Source organism: Oncorhynchus kisutch, linkage group LG15 (genome assembly GCF_002021735.2).
Source record: "Oncorhynchus kisutch isolate 150728-3 linkage group LG15, Okis_V2, whole genome shotgun sequence".
NCBI lineage: Eukaryota > Metazoa > Chordata > Actinopteri > Salmoniformes > Salmonidae > Oncorhynchus > Oncorhynchus kisutch.
Genome location: NC_034188.2, coordinates 10,353,609 through 10,377,914, shown reverse-complemented (window position 1 = coordinate 10,377,914; position 24,306 = coordinate 10,353,609). Strand labels below are relative to the sequence as shown.

The following is a 24,306-nucleotide window of genomic DNA, read 5'->3' as shown; positions in this document are numbered from 1 at the left end:
ACTACTACACGACACTACTACATTACACTACATGACTACACTACACTACACAACCCTACACTACAACACTACTCTGCACTACACTACTACATTACACTACCACACTACTACACTACTACAATACACAACTTCACCACTACATTACATTAATACAATACACTACTACACTACCACACTACTACATTACATTAATACAATACACCACTACACCACACTACTACATTACACTACTACATTACACTACTACACTACACTACTACATTACACTACTACACTACACTACTACATTACACCACTACACTACACCACTACACTACTACATTACATTAAGACAATACACAACTACACTACACTACACTACTACATTACACTACTACACTACACTACTACATTACATTAAGACAATACACAACTACACTACACTACACTACTACACTACTACACCACTACATTACATTAATACAATACACTACTACACTACACTACACTATGACATTACCACACCACACTACTACACTACACTACTACATTACAATACTACATTACTACACTAAACTACACTACACTACACTACACTACTACTCAAAACTACACTACAACACTACTCTGCACTACACTACTACATTACACTACTACACTACACTACACTACTACACTACACTACACTACCACACTACTACACTACTACAATACACAACTTCACCACTACATTACATTAATACAATACACTACTACACTACCACACTACTACATTACATTAATACAATACACCACTACACTACACTACTACATTACACTACTACACTACACTACACTACTACACTACACTACTACATTACACTACTACACTACACTACACTACTACACTACATTACACTACTACTCTACACTACACTACAACACTACACTACTACACTACACACCCCTACACTACACTACTACATTACACTACTACATTACTACACTACACTACTACACTAGAACATTACACTACTACACCACTACACTACTACACTACTACACCACACCACTACACTACACTACACTTCTACACTACACACTATACTACCACACTACACTACTACACTAACATACTACACTACACCACTACACTACACTACTACACAACTACACTGTACTACTACACTACTACGCTACACTAATACACTACCACACTACTACACCACTACACTACTACACTACACAACTACATTACACTACCCCACTACATTAGTACAATACACTACTACACTGCACTACGCTACTACATTACACTACTGCACTACTACACTACTACACTACTACATTTCACTACTGCACTACTACACTACTACACTACTACATTACATTAATACAATACACTACTACACTACACTACTACATTACACTACTACACTACATTACATTAATACAACACACTACTACACTACTACATTACATTAATACAATACACTACTACACAACACTACACTACCACATTACACTACTACACTACACTACTACACTACTACATTACATTAATACAATACACTACTACACTACTACACCACTACACTACTACACTACACTACTACACTATTACACTACTACACCACTACATTACACTACTACATTACTACACTACACTACATTACTACACTACACTACTAAATTACACCACTACATTGCACTACAACATTGTACCACTACACTACACTATTACACTACACTACTACTCTGCACTACACTACACCACTACTCTGCACTACACTACACTACTACACCACACTACACTACATTACTACTCTACACTACACTAGAACATTACACTACTACACCACTACACTATACTACTACACTATACTACTGCATTACAATACTACACTAATACATTACACTACTACACTACACTACTACTATGCACTACTACATTACACAACTACATTACTACACTACACTACTACATACTACATTACTAGACTACTACATTACACTACTACATTACTACACCACACGACATTACTACACTACACTACTACATTACTACACTACTACACTACTACATTACTACACTACTACAGTACTACACTACTACACTACTACACTACTACACTACTACATTACTACACTACTACATTACTACACTACTACACTACTACACTACTACACTACTACACTACACTACTACACCACACTACTAAACCTCGACACAAATACACTACCACGCTACTACACAACTACACTACTACACTACTACACAACTACACTACTACACTGCTACACGACTACACTACACTACTACACACGCTACTACACTATTACACTACTACACTACTACATCACGCTACTACACTATTACACTACACTACTACCTCACACTACTACACTACTACACCACACTACTACACTGCTACACCACACTACTACACTATTACACTACACTACACTACTACATCACGCTACTACACTACACTACTACATCACACTACTACACTACTACACTATACTACTACATCACATTACTACACTACTACACCACACTACACTACTACACTACACTCTCCCCTCTCCCTCTCTCTCTTTACTTCCCCTCTCTCTCACCTCTTCTCTCCCTCTGCACCCCTCCTCTTCTCTGTTATTCTGTAACCCCCTACCCTGAGACAGAGCAGATCAGAGACAGGTAGGGGGTTGTTATTTCCTGATCTGCTCTGTCTCAGGATAGAGGTTATTCTTCTCTGATCTGTCTCAGGATAGAGGTTATTCTTCTCTGATCTGTCTCAGGGTAGAGGTTATTCTCCTCTGATCTGTCTCAGGATAGAGGTTATTCTTCTCTGATCTGTCTCAGGGTAAGGGGTTATTCTTCTCTGATCTGTCTCAGGGTAGGAGGTTGTTATTTCCTGATCTGATCTGTCTCAGGGTAGGGGGGCAGTCAGACATCTTCACTCTATGTCTCCCTCTCTGTCTTCTCCCTCCACATCTTCTCCCTTCCCATATCATTGTTGTGGTCTCTCTCACCGCTGCTCTCTACTGATACTTATTCTGTTTATCTTCCAGGTTTCTACTCTGTCATGGTGGTTCATTTTCTACTACAGAGGAAGCTAGGCTACTACCTGATTCAGACATACATCCCTCTGATTATGGTGGTGGTGCTGTCACAAGTAGCCTTCTGGATCAACAAAGAGTCTGTCCCTGCACGCACTGTGGCTGGTATGATAACATCCCTCTGTCCCTGTGTCTGGTATGATAACAACCCTCTGTGTCTGGTATGATAACAACCCTCTGTCTCTGTGGTTGGTATGATAACAACCCTCTGTCTCTGTGTCTGGTATGATAACAACCCTCTGTCTCTGTGTCTGGTATGATAACAACCCTCTGTTCCTGTGTCTGGTATGATAACAACCCCCTGTCCCTGTGTCTGGTATGATAACAACCCTCTGTGTCTGGTATGATAACAACCCCCTGTCCCTGTGTCTGGTATGATAACAACCATCTGTCTCTGTGTTTGGTATGATAACAACCCTCTTTGTCTGGTATGATTACAACCCTCTGTTCCTGTGTCTGGTATGATAACAACCTTCTGTCACTGTGGTTGGTATGATTACAACCCTCTGTCACTGTGGTTGGCATGATTACAACCCTCTGGCTCTGTGTCTGGTATGATAACAACCCTCTGTCACTGTGGTTGGTATGATAACAACCCTCTGTCACTGTGGTTGGCATGATTACAACCCTCTGTCCCTGTGGTTGGTATGATAACAACCCCCTATTCCTTAGTCTGTCTGTCTCGCTCTTTCTTTTTCTTTCTCTGTCCCTTAGTCTCTCTCTCTCTCGCTTTCTCCTCCCATGCCACATGTAATTAGTGTAGCCTACACTGTCTTTTCGTCCTGAGCGATTAGTGGTTTTTGAAATAGGGTCGGTTTCGGTTCGATTATTTAAAAATAAATTCTGGTTTTCGGTTTCAGTTTCGATGAAAAACATTTTAAACAATAAATTAATTATGAAATAATTGCATCAAAATGGTTAGAGCTTTTTAATGGAAATTCCAATGCCAAAAATAGAGAACATTCAATTGCCAAAACATTTAAAATATTCCATTGTCTCTGTCAGGTCCACATACACAAATAGGAAATGACTATGAAATAATAAAATATTTTAGTTGTGTATATTACATAGTTTTATTTGATGACTTTATAATGTTTTATTCTTTAAAATCATGATCTCATCTCAGCTCAGACAGTAGCATCCAACCAGCCAGACAGCCATCTAATGGTATCTCTGTGCTCCCCATACTGTACTGTCTGTAGTCATCCTATTTAGCTAGGCTAGCCTGTCTAACTATGCTGCAGAGCTGTCTGTAGTCATCCTATTTAGCTAGGCTAGCCTGTCTAACTATGCTGCAGAGTTGTCTGTAGTCATCCTATTTGTCTAGGCTAGCCTGCCTAACTATGCTGCAGAGCTGTCTGTAGTCATCCTATTTGTCTAGGCTAGCCTGCCTAACTATGCTGCAGAGCTGTCTGTAGTCATCCTATTTAGCTAGGCTAGCCTGTCTAACTATGCTGCAGAGCTGTCTGTAGTCATCCTATTTAGCTAGGCTAGCCTGTCTAACTATGCTGCAGAGTTGTCTGTAGTCATCCTATTTGTCTAGGCTAGCCTGTCTAACTATGCTGCAGAGCTGTCTGTAGTCATCCTATTTGTCTAGGCTAGCCTGCCTAACTATGCTGCAGAGCTGTCTGTAGTCATCCTATTTATCTAGGCTAGCCTGCCTAACTATGCTGCAGAGCTGTCTGACAATCATTTGATCAGTTCTTCAAAGTAGATAAGGCATACTTTCACAGAGTATGTCTCTAACACTCTCTCTTGTCATTTTAAATTTTTTTGATTTGTTAATTTCACCTTTATTTAACCAGGTAGGCTAGTTGAGAACAAGTTCTCATTTGCAACTGCGACCTGGCCAAGATAACGCATAGCAGTGTGAACAGACAACACAGAGTTACACATGGAGTAAACAATTAACAAGTCAATAACACAGTAGAAAAAATAGAGTCTATATACAATGTGTGCAAAAGGCATGAGGAGGTAGGCGAATAGTTACAATTTTGCAGATTAACACTGGAGTGATAAATGATCAGATGGTCATGTTCAGGTAGAGATATTGGTGTGCAAAAGAGCAGAAAAGTAAATAAATAAAAACAGTATGGGGATTAGGTAGGTAAAATTGGGTGGGCTATTTACCGATAGACTATGTACAGCTGCAGCGATCGGTTAGCTGCTCAGATAGCAGATGTTTGAAGTTGGTGAGGGAGATAAAAGTCTCCAACTTCAGCGATTTTTGCAATTCATTCCAGTCACAGGCAGCAGAGAACTGGAACGAAAGGCGGCCAAATGAGGTGTTGGCTTTAGGGATGATCAGTGAGATACACCTGCTCGAGCGCGTGCTACGGGTGGGTGTTGCCATCGTGACCAGTGAACTGAGATAAGGCGGAGCTTTACCTAGCATGGACTTGTAGATGACCTGGAGCCAGTGGGTCTGGCGACGAATATGTAGCGAGGACCAGCCGACTAGAGCATACAGGTCGCAGTGGTGGGTGGTATAAGGTGCTTTAGTAACAAAACGGATGGCACTGTGATAAACTGCATCCAGTTTGCTGAGTAGAGTGTTGGAAGCTATTTTGTAGATGACATCGCCGAAGTCGAGGATCGGTAGGATAGTCAGTTTTACTAGGGTAAGTTTGGCGGCATGAGTGAAGGAGGCTTTGTTGCGGAATAGAAAGTCAACTCTAGATTTGATTTTAGATTGGAGATGTTTGATATGGAAGGAGAGTTTACAGTCTAGCCAGACACCTAGGTACTTATAGATGTCCACATATTCTAGGTCGGAACCATCCAGGGTGGTGATGCTAGTCGGGCGTGCGGGTGCAGGCAGCGAACGGTTGAAAAGCATGCATTTGATTTTACTAGCGTTTAAGAGCAGTTGGAGGCCACGGAAGGAGTGTTGTATGGCATTGAAGCTCGGTTGGAGGTTAGATAGCACAGTGTCCATGGACGGGCCGGAAGTATAGAGAATGGTGTCGTCTGCGTAGAGGTGGATCAGGGAATCGCCCGCAGCAAGAGCAACATCATTGATATATACAGAGAAAAGAGTCGGCCCGAGAATTGAACCCTGTGGCACCCCCATAGAGACTGCCAGAGGACCGGACAGCATGCCCCCCGATTTGACACACTGAACTCTGTCTGCAAAGTAGTTGGTGAACCAGGCAAGGCAGTCATCAGAGAAACCGAGGCTACTGAGTCTGCCGATAAGAATATGGTGATTGACAGAGTCGAAAGCCTTGGCAAGGTCGATGAAGACGGCTGCACAGTACTGTCTTTTATCGATGGCGGTTATGATATCGTTTAGTACCTTGAGCGTGGCTGAGGTGCACCCGTGACCGGCTCGGAAACCAGATTGCACAGCGGAGAAGGTACGGTGGGATTCGAAATGGTCAGTGACCTGTTTGTTGACTTGGCTTTCGAAGACCTTAGATAGGCAGGGCAGGATGGATATAGGTCTGTAACAGTTTGGGTCCAGGGTGTCTCCCCCTTTGAAGAGGGGGATGACTGCGGCAGCTTTCCAATCCTTGGGGATCTCAGACGATATGAAAGAGAGGTTGAACAGGCTGGTAATAGGGGTTGCGACAATGGCGGCGGATAGTTTCAGAAATAGAGGGTCCAGATTGTCAAGCCCAGCTGATTTGTATGGGTCCAGGTTTTGCAGCTCTTTCAGAACATCTGCTGGAGAGGCTTGGGTGAGTAGCTGCGGGGGGGGGGGGGGGGGGCGGAGCTGTTGGCCGAGGTTGGAGTAGCCAGGAGGAAGGCATGGCCAGCCGTTGAGAAATGCTTGTTGAAGTTTTCGATAATCATGGATTTATCGGTCGTGACCGTGTTACCTAGCCTCAGTGCAGTGGGCAGCTGGGAGGAGGTGCTCTTGTTCTCCATGGACTTTACAGTGTCCCAGAACTTTTTGGAGTTAGAGCTACAGGATGCAAATTTCTGCCTGAAGAAGCTGGCCTTTGCTTTCCTGACTGACTGCGTGTATTGGTTCCTGACTTCCCTGAACAGTTGCATATCGCGGGGACTATTCGATGCTATTGCAGTTCGCCACAGGATGTTTTTGTGCTGGTCGAGGGCAGTCAGGTCTGGAGTGAACCAAGGGCTATATCTGTTCTTAGTTCTGCATTTTTTGAACGGCGCATGCTTATCTAAAATGATGAGGAAGTTACTTTTAAAGAATGATCAGGCATCCTCACCTGACGGGATGAGGTCAATGTCCTTCCAGGACACCCGGGCCAGGTCGATTAGAAAGGCCTGCTCACAGAAGTGTTTTAGGGAGTCTTTGACAGTGATGAGGGGTGGTTGTTTGACTGCGGATCCATAGTGGATACAGGCAATGAGGCAGTGATCGCTGAGATCCTGGTTGAAGACAGCAGAGGTGTATTTGGAGGGCCTGTTGGTCAGGATGACGTCTATGAGGGTGCCCTTGATTACAGATTTAGGGTTGTATCTGGTGGGTTCCTTGATGATTTGTGTGAGATTGAGGGCATCTAGCTTAGATTGTAGGACTGCCGGGGTGTTAAGCATATCCCAGTTTAGGTCACCTAACAGAACAAACTCTGAAGCTAGATGGGGGGCAATCAATTCACAAATGGTGTCCAGGGCACAGCTGGGAGCTGAGGGGGGTCGGTAGCAGGCGGCAACAGTGAGAGACTTATTTCTGGAGAGAGTAATTTTTAAAATTAGTAGTTCGAACTGTTTGGGTATGGACCTGGAAAGTATGACATTACTTTGCAGGCTATCTCTGCAGTAAACTGCAACTCCTCCCCCTTTGGCAGTTCTATCTTGACTGAAAATGTTATAGTTGGGTATGGAAATCTCAGAATTTCCGGTGGCCTTCCTGAGCCAGGATTCAGACACGGCACGGACATCAGGGTTAGCAGAGTGTGCTAAAGCAGTGAGTAAAACAAACTTAGGGAGGAGGCTTCTGATGTTGACATGCATGAAACCAAGGCTTTTTCGATCACAGAAGTCAACAAATGAGGGTGCCTGGGGACATGCAGGGCCTGGGTTTACCTCCACATCACCCGTGTTGTGTACATTCATCTCTCATGCAGCGAGCTATGTGGTCTGTGTGGTCTGTGTGGTATTAGTGTTGTCTGTGTGGTCTGTGTGGTATTAGTGTTGTCTGTGTGGTCTGTGTGGTATTAGTGTTGTCTGTGTGGTCTGTGTGGTATTAGTGTTGCGCGGGTCAGCTGTTTCTTTACCCGCACCCGCCCGCAATTGCTAATAACCCATCCGCAACCACTCGACCATATGAGTGAAAGTCAACATTTGAGGCCCACATCCAACCCTAACCTTCATATACAGAACGTGCGTTATACTGTATTTGTTTTGACAGAGGATGCAGTGCAGGGTTTTTTTTAACCTGATTTAGATATGTTTCTGTTTATAATTTCTGACATATTTGTAGGCTATTTGTTAGTCAACTTGTCTATAATTAGATACATACAGCTTCTCTTCTGTCATTATATGTTGACCTAGAAGACTAAAGAAACCAATGCGCAACTGAATAATGTCATAGATCGATAGAATGAAATGCTTCAATCTAGTTGACATCAGTGAAGTTTTCTCTGTCATCCTTAGTGGAGCAAAGACATTTATGGACCGAAGAGAAAATAAAATATCTCTGCAGATTGTATCTAACTGAGCATAGCATTCTCTCAAGATGCAAAAAGAAAGAAATCATATTTCTCCCATAAATCGTTTAATCGCTCAGCTCTACTTTCTTTACATCATGACCGCTGAATTACACCTTTCATAAGGTGTTGTGACCTCACGTCAACGTGTGCTATGTTAAAAATGAATTAGAGTGTATCCTGTTGACCCCATTTAGCCTGGTCTCAACACACAACCCTTAATGACATGAGGTAGTCTGTGGAACCTGGACACTCCAATAACACTACAGGGGGTAGTCTGTGGAACCTGGACACTCCAATAACACAACAGGGGGTAGTCTGTGGAACCTGGACACTCCAATAACACTACAGGGGGTAGTCTGTGGAACCTGGACACTCCAATAACACTACAGGGGGTAGTCTGTGGAACCTGGACACTCCAATAACACTACAGGGGGTAGTCTGTGGAACCTGGACACTCCAATAACACTACAGGGGGTAGTCTGTGGAACCTGGACACTCCAATAACACTACAGGGGGTAGTCTGTGGAACCTGGACACTCCAATAACACTACAGGAGGTAGTCTGTGGAACCTGGACACTCCAATAACACTACAGGGGGTAGTCTGTGGAACCTGGACACTCCAATAACACTACAGGGGGTAGTCTGTGGAACCTGGACACTCCAATAACACTACAGGGGGTAGTCTGTGGAACCTGGACACTCCAATAACACTACAGGGGGTAGTCTGCGGAACCTGGACACTCCAATAACACTACAGGGGGTAGTCTGTGGAACCTGGACACTCCAATAACACTACAGGGGGTAGTCTGTGGAACTTGGACACTCCAATAACACTACAGGGGGTAGTCTGTGGAACCTGGACACTCCAATAACACTACAGGGGGTAGTCTGTGGAACCTGGACACTCCAATAACACTACAGGGGGTAGTCTGTGGAACCTGGACACTCCAATAACACTACAGGGAGTAGTCTGTGGAACCTGGACACTCCAATAACACTACAGGAGGTAGTCTGTGGAACCTGGACACTCCAATAACACTACAAGGGGTAGTCTGTGGAACCTGGACACTCCAATAACACTACAGGGGGTAGTCTGTGGAACCTGGACACTCCAATAACACTACAGGGGGTAGTCTGTGGAACCTGGACACTCCAATAACACTACAGGGGGTAGTCTGTGGAACCTGGACACTCCAATAACACTACAGGGGGTAGTCTGTGGAACCTGGACACTCCAATAACACTACAGGAGGTAGTCTGTGGAACCTGGACACTCCAATAACACTACAGGGGGTAGTCTGTGGAACCTGGACACTCCAATAACACTACAGGGGGTAGTCTGTGGAACCTGGACACTCCAATAACACTACAGGGGGTAGTCTGTGGAACCTGGACACTCCGATAACACTACAGGGAGTAGTCTGTGGAACCTGGACACTCCAATAACACTACAGGGAGTAGTCTGTGGAATCTGGACACTCCAATAACACTACAGGGGGTAGTCTGTGGAACCTGGACACTCCAATAACACTACAGGGGGTAGTCTGTGGAACCTGGACACTCCAATAACACTACAGGGGGTAGTCTGTGGAACCTGGACACTCCAATAACACTACAGGGGGTAGTCTGTGGAACCTGGACACTCCAATAACACTACAGGGGGTAGTCTGTGGAACCTGGACACTCCAATAACACTACAGGGGGTAGTCTGTGGAACCGGGACACTCCAATAACACTACAGGGGGTAGTCTGTGGAACCTGGACACTCCAATAACACTACAGGGGGTAGTCTGTGGAACCTGGACACTCCAATAACACTACAGGGGGTAGTCCAGGAGAGCTGGACACTCCAATTTACACATTTGGGATGCCCTGAAAATGATAGGACAGATGAAAGAATCATATATTTAATGGTTATGAAGGTACCCCAAGTTACATTCAAGAGATTATGTTTATGGGTGCCCAAAATGTGTTATGAGGAAGCCCCAAGCCCTGTCTTGGGGTACCTACCATTGAATCTTTAACCCATACTATAATTTATCATAATTTATCATCCCAGAATGACAATGTGTAATTAGAACCCCGTCTCAACCACACAGATATGATAATTGCGTTCTAATTCTGTTTCTATGGTCTCCATCTCCCCCTATCCTAACAACCGACAGGCATCACCACAGTCCTCACCATGACAACCCTCAGCATCAGCGCCCGCCAGTCTCTGCCCAAGGTGTCCTACGCTACAGCCATGGACTGGTTCATCGCCGTGTGTTTTGCGTTTGTGGCGTCCGCGCTCATCGAGTTCGCCGCCGTCAACTACTTGGCCACACTTGAGGCCAACAGACTGAAGAAGAGGAACGCCAGGCAGAACAAACTGAAGGTCCTGGCTGAAGCAAGTTATGATGAGGAGGATGATGAGAGTGCTTCATCTGTAAGTCATTTACTGGAAGAAGGGTGGGTGGATGGATGGATGGATGGATGGGTGGGTGGGTGGGTGGATGGGTGGGTGGATGGGTGGGTGGGTGGATGGGTGGGTGGGTGGGTGGGTGGATAGGTGGGTGGGTGGGTGGGTGGATGGATGGATGGATGGGTGGGTGGGTGGGTGGGTGGGTGGGTGGGTGGGTGGGTGGATGGATGGGTGGATGGGTGGGTGGGTGGGTGGGTGGGTGGGTGGGTGGGTGGGTGGGTGGATGGGTGGATGGATGGATGGATGGATGGATGGATGGGTGGATGGATGGATGGGTGGGTGGGTGGATGGAAGGATGGGTGGGTGGGTGGATGGATGGATGGATGGATGGATGGATGGGTGGATGGGTGGATGGATGGGTGGATGGATGGATGGATGGATGGATGGATGGATGGATGGATGGATGGATGGGTGGATGGATGGATGGGTGGGTGGATGGATTGATTGATGGGTGGATGGATGGATGGGTGGGTGGATGGATGGATAGATGGGTGGGTGGGGTAATGGGTGGATGGGTGGGTGAATGGACACACACACACTCACAGACAGACATGGTTAGGGTTGGTAGCTAGGGGGTTTACAGTGTGCAGCTGTAACTGTAACAAGCAGTATTCACCAAGGTTGGCTCTCTCCATTCAACTACAGAACACCATCCCTAAGACTCTCCCCATTCAACTACAGAACACCATCACTAAGACAATCTCCATTCAGCTACAGAACACCATCACTAAGACTCTCTCGTTCAACTACAGAACACCATCACTAAGACTCTCCCCATTCAACTACAGAACACCATCCCTAAGACTCTCCCCATTCAACTACAGAACACCATCCCTAAGACTCTCCCCATTCAACTACAGAACACCATCCCTAAGACTCTCCCCATTCAACTACAGAACACCATCACTTAGACAATCTCCATTCAGCTACAGAACACCATCACTAAGACTCTCTCCGTTCAACTACAGAACACCATCACTAAGAGTCTCCCCATTCAACTACAGAACACCATCACTAAGACTCTCTCTATTCAACTACAGAACACCATCACTAAGACTCTCCCCATTCAACTACAGAACACCATCCCTAAGACTCTCCCCATTCAACTACAGAACACCATCCCTAAGACTGTATGCTATATTCTATATGCTGTATGCTATATTCTCTATGTTATATGCTATATGCTATATTCTATATGCTGTATGCTATATTCTATATGCTGTATTCTATATTCTATATGTTATATGCTATATGCTATATTCTATATGCTGTATGCTGTATTCTATATGCTATATGCTATATTCTATATGCTGTATGCTATATTCTATATGCTATATTCTATATGCTATATTCTATATGCTGTATGCTGTATTCTATATGCTGTATGCTATATTCTATATGCTATATTCTATATGCTATATTCTATATGCTGTATGCTGTATTCTATATGCTGTATGCTATATTCTATATTCTTATATTCTATAAGATTGGAAAGCAGCTGCGGTCATCCCCCTCTTCAAAGGGGGGGACACTCTTGACCCAAACTGCTACAGACCTATATCTATCCTACCGTGCCTTTCTAAGGTCTTCGAAAGCCAAGTCAACAAACAGATTACCGACCATTTCGAATCTCACCATACCTTCTCTGCTATGCAATCCGGTTTCAGAGCTGGTCATGGGTGCACCTCAGCCACGCTCAAGGTCCTAAACGATATCTTAACCGCCATCGATAAGAAACATTACTGTGCAGCCGTATTCATTGATCTGGCCAAGGCTTTCGACTCTGTCAATCACCATATCCTCATCGGCAGACTCGACAGCCTTGGTTTCTCAAATGATTGCCTCGCCTGGTTCACCAACTACTTCTCTGATAGAGTTCAGTGTGTCAAATCGGAGGGTCTGCTGTCCGGACCTCTGGCAGTCTCTATGGGGGTGCCACAGGGTTCAATTCTTGGACCGACTCTCTTCTCTGTATACATCAATGAGGTCGCTCTTGCTGCTGGTGAGTCCCTGATCCACCTCTACGCAGATGACACCATTCTGTATACTTCCGGCCCTTCTTTGGACACTGTGTTAACAACCCTCCAGGCAAGCTTCAATGCCATACAACTCTCCTTCCGTGGCCTCCAATTGCTCTTAAATACAAGTAAAACTAAATGCATGCTCTTCAACCGATCGCTACCTGCACCTACCCGCCTGTCCAACATCACTACTCTGGACGGCTCTGACTTAGAATACGTGGACAACTACAAATACTTAGGTGTCTGGTTAGACTGTAAACTCTCCTTCCAGACCCATATCAAACATCTCCAATCCAAAGTTAAATCTAGAATTGGCTTCCTATTTCGCAACAAAGCATCCTTCACTCATGCTGCCAAACATACCCTTGTAAAACTGACCATCCTACCAATCCTCGACTTTGGCGATGTCATTTACAAAATAGCCTCCAATACCCTACTCAACAAATTGGATGCAGTCTATCACAGTGCAATCCGTTTTATCACCAAAGCCCCATATACTACCCACCATTGCGACCTGTACGCTCTCGTTGGCTGGCCCTCGCTTCATACTCGTCGCCAAACCCACTGGCTCCATGTCATCTACAAGACCCTGCTAGGTAAAGTCCCCCCTTATCTCAGCTCGCTGGTCACCATAGCATCTCCCACCTGTAGCACACGCTCCAGCAGGTATATCTCTCTAGTCACCCCCAAAACCAATTCTTTCTTTGGCCGCCTCTCCTTCCAGTTCTCTGCTGCCAATGACTGGAACGAACTACAAAAATCTCTGAAACTGGAAACACTTATCTCCCTCACTAGCTTTAAGCACCAACTGTCAGAGCAGCTCACAGATTACTGCACCTGTACATAGCCCACCTATAATTTAGCCCAAACAACTACCTCTTTCCCAACTGTATTTAATTTTAATTTATTTATTTATTTTGCTCCTTTGCACCCCATTATTTTTTATTTCTACTTTGCACATTCTTCCATTGCAAAACTACCATTCCAGTATTTTACTTGCTATATTGTATTTACTTTGCCATCATGGCCTTTTTTGCCTTTACCTCCCTTCTCACCTCATTTGCTCACATTGTATATAGACTTGTTTATACTGCATTATTGACTGTATGTTTGTTTTTACTCCATGTGTAACTCTGTGTCGTTTTATCTGTCGAACTGCTTTGCTTTATCTTGGCCAGGTCGCAATTGTAAATGAGAACTTGTTCTCAACTTGCCTACCTGGTTAAATAAAGGTAAAATAAAATAAATAAATAAAAATATGCTATATTCTATATGCTATATGCTATATTCTATATGCTGTATGCTATATTCTATATGCTGTATTCTATATGCTGTATGCTATATTCTATATGCTATATTCTATATGCTATATGCTATATTCTATATGCTGTATGCTATATTCTATATGCTGTATTCTATATTCTATATGCTGTATGCTATATTCTATATGCTATATTCTATATGCTATATTCTATATGCTATATGCTATATTCTATATGCTGTATGCTATATTCTATATGCTGTATGCTATATTCTATATGCTATATTCTATATGCTATATTCTATATGCTATATGCTATATTCTATATGCTGTATGCTATATTCTATATGCTGTATTCTATATTCTATATGCTGTATGCTATATTCTATATGCTATATTCTATATGCTATATTCTATATGCTATATGCTATATTCTATATGCTGTATGCTATATTCTATATGCTGTATGCTATATTCTATATGCTATATTCTATATGCTATATTCTATATGCTGTATGCTGTATTCTATATGCTGTATGCTATATTCTATATGCTATATTCTATATGCTATATTCTATATGCTATATTCTCTATGTTATATGCTATATTCTATATGCTATATTCTATATGCTATATTCTATATGCTGTATGCTATATTCTATATGCTGTATTCTATATGCTATATTCTATATGCTATATGCTATATTCTATATGCTATATGCTGTATTCTATATGCTGTATGCTATATTCTATATGCTATATTCTATATGCTATATTCTATATGCTGTATTCTATATGCTATATTCTATATGCTGTATGCTATATTCTATATGCTGTATGCTATATTCTATATTCTATATGCTATATTCTATATGCTATATTCTATATGCTATATTCTATATGCTGTATGCTGTATTCTATATGCTGTATGCTATATTCTATATGCTGTATGCTATATTCTATATGCTGTATGCTATATTCTACATGCTATATTCTATGTTATATGTCACATATGTGCTATATGGAAAATTCTATATGTTGTATGTTATATGTGATATGTTACATGCAATGTGCTATATTCTATATACTATATTCTATATGTTATATGCTATGATATATATGTTATATGCTAGAGTCTATGTGCTATATGCTATATGCTATATCATATATGTTATATGCAATATGCAATATGCTATATCATATATGTTATATGCTATATTCTATATTCTATATTCTATATGCTATATGCTATATTCTATATTCTATATGCTATATGCTATATTATATATGTAATATGCTATATTCTATATTCTAGATTCTATATTCTATATGCTATATGCTATATTCTATATTCTATATTCTATATGCTATATGCTATATTCTATATTCTATATGCTATATGCTGTATGCTGTATTCTATATGCTGTATGCTATATTCTATATGCTGTATTCTATATGCTGTATGCTATATTCTATATGCTATATTCTATATGCTATATTCTATATGCTATATGCTATATTCTATATGCTGTATGCTATATTCTATATGCTGTATTCTATATGCTGTATGCTATATTCTATATGCTATATTCTATATGCTATATTCTATATGCTATATGCTATATTCTATATGCTGTATTCTATATTCTATATGCTGTATGCTATATTCTATATGCTATATTCTATATGCTATATTCTATATGCTATATGCTGTATTCTATATGCTGTATGCTATATTCTATATGCTATATTCTATATTCTATATGCTGTATGCTATATTCTATATGCTGTATTCTATATTCTATATGCTGTATGCTATATTCTATATGCTATATGCTATATTCTATATGCTATATGCTATATTCTATATGCTGTATGCTATATTCTATATGCTGTATGCTATATTCTATATGCTATATTCTATATGCTGTATGCTGTATTCTATATGCTGTATGCTATATTCTATATGCTATATTCTATATGCTATATTCTATATGCTATATTCTATATGCTATATTCTCTATGTTATATGCTATATTCTATATGCTATATTCTATATGCTATATTCTATATGCTGTATGCTATATTCTATATGCTGTATTCTATATTCTATATGTTATATGCTATATGCTATATTCTATATGCTATATGCTATATTCTATATGCTATATGCTATATTCTATATGCTATATGCTGTATTCTATATGCTGTATGCTATATTCTATATGCTATATTCTATATGCTATATTCTATATGCTGTATTCTATATGCTATATTCTATATGCTGTATGCTATATTCTATATGCTGTATGCTATATTCTATATTCTATATGCTATATTCTACATGCTATATTCTATACGCTATATTCTATATGCTATATTCTATATGCTGTATGCTGTATTCTATATGCTGTATGCTATATTCTATATGCTGTATGCTATATTCTATATGCTGTATGCTATATTCTACATGCTATATTCTATGTTATATGTCACATATGTGCTATATGGAAAATTCTATATGTTGTATGTTATATGTGATATGTTACATGCAATGTGCTATATTCTATATACTATATTCTATATGTTATATGCTATGATATATATGTTATATGCTAGAGTCTATGTGCTATATGCTATATGCTATATCATATATGTTATATGCAATATGCAATATGCTATATTATATATGTTATATGCTATATTCTATATTCTATATTCTATATGCTATATTCTATATTCTATATGCTATATTCTATATTCTATATGCTATATTCTATATTCTATATTCTATATGCTATATTCTATATGCTATATGCTATATGCTATATTCTATATTCTATATGCTATATTATATATGTAATATGCTATATTCTATATTCTATATGCTATATGCTATATTCTATATTCTATATTCTATATGCTATATGCTATATTCTATATTCTATATGCTATATGCTATATTCTATATTCTATATGCTATATGCTATATTCTATATTCTATATTCTATATGCTATATGCTATATTCTATATTCTATATGCTATATGCTATATGCTATATTATATATGTAATATGTTATATGCTATATGCTATATTAAATATGTAATATGCTATATTCTATATTCTATATGCTATATGCTATATTATATATGTAATATGCTATATTCTATATGCTATATGCTATATGCTATATTATATATGTAATATGTTATATGCTACTTGCTATATTCTATATGCTATATTCTATATTCTATATTCTATATGCTATATGCTATATTCTATATTCTATATGCTATATGCTATATTATATATGTAATATGCTATATGCTATATTCTATATGCTATATGCTATATTCTATATTCTATATGCTATATGCTATATGCTATATGCTATATTCTATATTCTATATGCTATATGCTATATGCTATATTATATATGTTATATGTTATATGCTACTTGCTATATTCTATATGTTATATTCTATATGCTTTATGCTGTTTTCTATTTTTTATAGGCTAATTTATATATGCTATATACTATATTATATATGGTATATGTTTTATGTTGTATGCTTATCCAGTAAGCCACTGTGCATGGAGTCCTGCGAGAGCTTGCTCAAGTATTAGTAGTGGTAGACTCATGTTTAGATGTTTCTAAATAGCCTGAGTGAGTGTGACAATGAACAAAACACAAGAAGGAGCTTATACACACTGACTACCTGCTGCGTGCTCTACAGATAGTTGGCAATGGCATGGACTGTTGTGTGGTGTTGAATAGTGTTGAGAGAGAGAGAGAGCGAGACCACGGGTATACATACATATTACCTGCAGCATCATTCTATAGGAGTGTACAGTCGTGGCCAAAAGTTTTGAGAATGACACAAATATTAATTTTCACAAAGTTTGCTGCTTCAGTGTCTTAAGATGTTTTTGTCAGATGTTACTATGGATTACTGAAATATAATAACAAGCATTTCACAAGTGTCAAAGGCTTTTATTGACAATTGCATGAAGTTGATGCAAAGAGTCAATATTTGCACTGTTGACCCTTCTTTTTCAAGACCTCTGCAATCCGCCCTGACATGCTGTCAATTAACTTCTGGACCACATCCTGACTGATGGCAGCCCATTCTTGCATAATCAATGCTTGTAGTTTGTCAGAATTTGTGGGTTTTTGCTTGTCCACCCGCCTCTGAGGAATGGGATTAAGGTCTGGGGAGTGTCCTGTCCATGCACCCAAAATATCGATGTTTTGTTCCCCGAGCCACTTAGTTATCACTTTTGCCTTATGGCAAGATGCGCCGTCATCCTGGAAAAGGCATTGTTCATCACCAAACTGTTCCTGGATGGTTGGGAGAAGTTGCTCTCGGAGGATGTGTTGGTACCATTCTTTATTCATGACTGTGTTCTTAGGCAAAATTGTGAGTGAGCCCACTCCCTTGGCTGAGAAGCATCCCCACACAAGAAGGGTCTCAGGATGCTTTACTGTTGGCATGTCACAGGACTGATGGTAGCACTCACCTTGTTTTCTCCAGACAAGCTTTTTTTCCGGATGCCGCAAACATTCGGAAAGGGGATTCATCAGAGAAAATGACTTTACCCCAGTCCTCAGCAGTCCAATCCCTGTACCTTTTGCAGAATATCAGTCTGTCCCTGATGTTTTTCCTGGAGAGAAGTGGAAGCCACTGCTGCCCTTCTTGACACCAGGCCATCCTCTAAAATCCTCTGCACGCACTCACTGTGCGTGCAGATGCACTCACACCTGCCTGCTGCCATTCCTGAGCAAACTCTGTACTGGTGGTGCCCCGATTCCGGAGCTGAATCAACTTTAGGAGACGGCCCTGGCGCTTGCTGGACTTTCTTGGGTGCCCTGAAGCCTTCTTCACAACAATTGAACCACAACAATTGAACCGCCTGTGAAGCCCTTTTTGTGTGAAGCAATGATGACGGCACGTGTTTCCTTGCAAGGAACCATTGTTGACAGAGGAAGAACAATGATTCCAAGCACCACCCTCCTTTTGAAGCTTCCAGTCTGTTATTCGAACTCAATCAGAATGACAGAGTGACCTCCAGCCTTGTCCTAGTCAGCACTCACACCTGTGTTAACGAGAGAATCACTGACATGATGTCAGCTGGTCCTTTTGTGGCAGGGCTGAAATACAATGGAAATGTTTATTGGGGATTCAGTTCATTTGCATGTCAAAGAGGGACTTTGCAATTCATCTGATCACTCTTCATAACATTCTGGAGTATATGCAAATTGCCATCATACAAACTGAGGCAGCAGACTTTGTGAAAATTAATATTTGCTTCATTCTCAAAACTTTTGTATACATATGTTCTCTACTTCAGTAGTATCCATGATCCATGATTCCATGATTCCATGATTCCATGATTCCATGATTCCATGATTCCATGATCCATGATTCCATGATTCCATGATTCCATGATTCCATGATCCATGATTCCATGATTCCATGATTCCATGGTAGATCTTCTAGATAGGGAATTCTACCACATTAATGATCCCTGTTGTCTGTTCTCTTTAATCCTCTACCTCCACCCCACCCCTCCTCCACCCCACCCCTCCTCTATGTCCACCCCTAACCCTCCTCTATGTCCTCCCCTAACCCTCCACTCCTAACCCTTCACCATCAACCCACCCTGTTCCCCCAGCCCCTCTCAGAGAGAGGGGGCCTGAAGAAGAGGTATAACTCCATATCCCAGAGTGAGATGGACACTGGCCCCTCGGTGCCCATCTTCCTGCAACAGGGTTCAGCTGTGCCCCCCATCCCAGCGCTGGCTGGCACCAGCCCAATAGACCAGTACTCCCGCATCATGTTCCCCCTGGCCTTCGCACTCTTCAACCTCTTCTACTGGATCATATACCTGGGCAAGGACACCATGGAACAGGCCAGGTATGTGTTAATAAAGTCTCTATTCTGTTCTGTTATGACATCATGGAACAGGCCAGGTATGGGTTATTAAGGTCTCTATTCTGTTCTGTTATGACATCATGGAACAGGCCAGGTATGGGTTATTAAGGTCTCTATTCTGTTCTGTTATGACATCATGGAACAGGCCAGGTATGGGTTATTAAGGTCTCTATTCTGTTCTGTTATGACATCATGGAACAGGCCAGGTATGGGTTATTAAGGTCTCTATTCTGTTCTGTTATGACATCATGGAACAGGCCAGGTATGTGTTCATAAAGTCTATATTCTGTTCTGTTATGACATCATGGAACAGGCCAGGTATGTGTTCATAAAGTCTCTATTCTGTTCTGTTATGACATCATGGAACAGGCCAGGTATGTGTTCATAAAGTCTATATTCTGTTCTGTTATGACATCATGGAACAGGCCAGGTATGTGTTCATAAAGTCTCTATTCTGTTCTGTTATGACATCGTGGGTGTGTGAAATGAATTATCAGGTAGAACAGTGAACCAGAAGGCTCCGGACCTCAGAATTGAATACTCCTGGTCTATAACGTTCAAATACTGGTGTGTCGCTGCAATGATAAACAGATCATGTATGTCTTACTGATCACAGAAGTCTCCCAAATGGCACCCCATTCCCTATATAGTGTACTACTGTTGACCAGGGCCCATAGGGTAGTGCACTACTGTTGACCAGGGCCCATAGGGTAGTGTACTACTGTTGACCAGGGCCCATAGGGTAGTGCACTACTGTTGACCAGGGCCCATAGGGTAGTGTACTACTGTTGACCAGGGCCCATAGGGTAGTGCACTACTGTTGACCAGGGCCCATAGGTTAGTGCACTACTGTTGACCAGGGCCCATAGGGTAGTGTACTACTGTTGACCAGGGCCCATAGGCTAGTGCACTACTGTAGGGTAGCATTTGGAAAACACTGTTTCAACTGCATATTTGACCGTTCTGAATCTGTATCCACAACACAGACCCACTGTATGTAACTCTGCCTTCTGATGATGAGCTGCAGCAGCAAAACAATTAATACCCACTGTTTTATTCAACACTATTTTTGTCAAAGACTTTTATCCAGACAGTAAAGACATGAATAATATCTGACGCTGGAACAGCCCCATGAGTTGTAGACACAAAAGGGGAAGCGGGTCGCTAGCTGGAGGATGTTAGATGGTTCTGTTGGAGGGAGGGAGGGAGGGTGGGGGAGAGAGAGAGAGAGGGGGGGGGAAGGGAGGGAGGGAGGGAGGGGGGGGGAGGAGAGAGGGAGGGAGAGAGGGAGGGAGGGGAGGGAGGGAGGGAGGGAGGGAGGGAGGGGAGGGAGGGAGGGAGGGAGGGGGAGAGAGAGAGAGAGAGAGAGAGAGAGAGAGGAGAGAGCGAGAGAGAGAGAGAGAGAGAGAGAGAGAGAGAGAGAGAGAGAGAGAGAGGAGAGAGAGAGAGAGAGAGAGAGGGAGAGAGGAGAGAGAAGAGAGAGAGGGAGGAGAAGCGGGAGGGAGGGAGGGAGGGAGGGGAGGGGAGGGAGGAGGGAGGGGAGGGAGGGGAGGGAGGGAGGGGGAGGGGGAGGGAGGGAGGGAGGGAGGAGAGGAGGGAGAGAGAGAGAGAGAGAGAGGGACACAGACTTCTAACAGTACAGCACAAGGCATAGAGGAGGAGCTCAATTAAATTTAAAAGAGAAAATGTGCATCAAACAGTCACCTCTCGTTTTACATAAGGTTTACCCTGGGGGTTGGCAAAAACCCAGCCAGTGCTTGCATCCCAATGGCACCATATTCCCTATGTAGTGCACTACTTTTGACCAGAGCTTTTGTCAGAGTAGTGCACTACACAGGGAATAGGGTGCAGACAGTAATTAGAGTAATAATGCTCCTTCTCCACGGGGAGTGGATATGAGAGTCAGAGAAATCCCTGCTTGTTACGTTGTAACATTAGACACGTAAAAAACAACTATTCACTTTCCTCCTCTTATAACTGAGCCACTTAGAGAACACAAAGCTCCGTGTCTGACTGAGAGAGGGAGACACACACGCACACGCACATACACGCATACAGTATCAGTCAAAAGTTTGGACACACCTACTCATTCCAGGGTTTTTCTTTATTTTTACTATTCTCTACATTGTAGAATAATAGTGAAGACATAAAAAAACATGAAATAACACATATGGAATCATGTTGTAACCAAAAAAGTTTATTTTATATTTGAGATTCTTCAAAGTGGCCACCCTTTGCCTTGATGACAGCTTTGCACATTATTGGCATTCTCTGAACCAGCTTCATGAGGTAGTCACCTGGAATGCATTTCAACTAACAGGTGTGCCTTGTTAAAAGTTCATTTGTGGAATTTCTTTCCTTCTTAATGAGTTTGAGCCAATCTGTTGTGTTGTGACAAGGTAGGATGCAGAAGATGGCCCTATTTGGTAAAATGCCAAGTCCACATTATGGCAAGAACAGCTCAAATAAGCAAAGAGAATTGACAGTCCATCATTACTTGAAAACATGAAAGTCAGTCAATACGGAAAATTGCAGTCGCAAAAACCATCAAGCGCTATGATGAAACTGGCTCTCATTGGTAACGCCACAGGAAAGGAAGACCCAGCGTTACCTCTGCTGCAGAGGATACGTTCATTAGTTACCAGCCTCAGACATTACAGCCCAAATAAATGCTTCAGAGTTCAAGTAACAGACATATCTCAACATCAACTGTTCAGAGGAGACTGTGTGAATCAGGCCTTCATGGTTGAATTGGTGCAAAGAAACCACTACTAAAGGACACCAATAAGAAGAAGAGATTTGCTTGGGCCAAGAAACATGAGCGATGGACATTAGACTGGTGGAAATCTGTCCTTTGGTCTAATGAGTCCAACCACCGTGTCTTTGTGAGACACAGAGTAGGTGAATGGATGATCTCCGCATGTACAGTATAATTCCCACCGTGAAGCATGTAGGAGGAGGCGTGATGGTGTTGGGGTGCTTTGCTGGTGTCACTGATTTAAGATTCAAGGCACACTTAAACTGCATGGCTACCACAGCATTCTGCAGTGATACACCATCCCATCTGGTTTGGGTTTAGTCCAACTATCATTTGTTTTTCAGCAGGACAATGACCCAACACACCACCAGGCTGTGTGTAAGGGCTATTTTACCAAGAAGGAGTGCTGCATCAGATGACCTGGCCTCCACAATCCCCCGACCTCAAGCCAATTTAGATGGTTTGGGATGAGTTGGACTGCATTGTTTAAAAAAAAATGTATTTTAACCTTTTATTTAACTAGGCAAGTCAGTTAAGAATTCATTCTTATTTTCAATGACAGCCTAGGAACAGTGGGTTAACGGCCTTCTTCAGGGGCAGAACAACAGATTTGATCTTGTCAGCTCGGGGATTTGATCTTGCAACCTTTAGGTTACTAGTCCAACTCTCAAACCACTAGGCTACCTTCCGCCCCGAGAGTGAAGGAAAAGCAGCCAACAAGTGCTCAGCATATGTGGGAACCCCATCGAGATGGTTGGAAAAGCTTTTCAGGTGAAGCTGGTTGAGGGAATGCCAAGCGTGTGCAAAGCTGTCATCAAGGCAAAGAGTGGCTCCTTTGAAGAATCTAAAATATATTTTGATTTGTTTAACACATGTTTGGTTACTACATGATTGTGTGTGTTATTTCATAGTTTTGATGTCTTCACAATTATTCTGCATATATTCTAAAATAGTAAAAATAAAGAAAAACCCTTGAATGAGTAGGTGTGTCCAAACTTTTGACTGGTACTGTACTTACAGTACATATAGATGATACAGAGACAAGAGGGAGAGAGACTACAGAGAGACTACATAGACTATAGAATGACCACAGAGACTACAGAGAGACTACATAGACACCACAGCGAGACTACAGAGACACTACAGAGAGAC

The 24,306-nt window shown here is 41.7% G+C and overlaps 1 protein-coding gene across 1 annotated transcript in view; it reads left to right on the top strand.

Moving 5' to 3' along the window:
• The window catches only part of LOC109879484 (gamma-aminobutyric acid receptor subunit alpha-4-like), a 30,370-nt gene that overhangs the window by 3,806 nt on the left and 2,258 nt on the right, over positions 1–24,306 (top strand). The window contains exons 5-7 of the mRNA XM_031789614.1: positions 3,034–3,186; positions 10,878–11,140; positions 20,137–20,378. Coding sequence (XP_031645474.1) covers positions 3,034–3,186; positions 10,878–11,140; positions 20,137–20,378 — 658 coding nt within the window. The remainder of the gene's footprint in view (positions 1–3,033; positions 3,187–10,877; positions 11,141–20,136; positions 20,379–24,306) is intronic.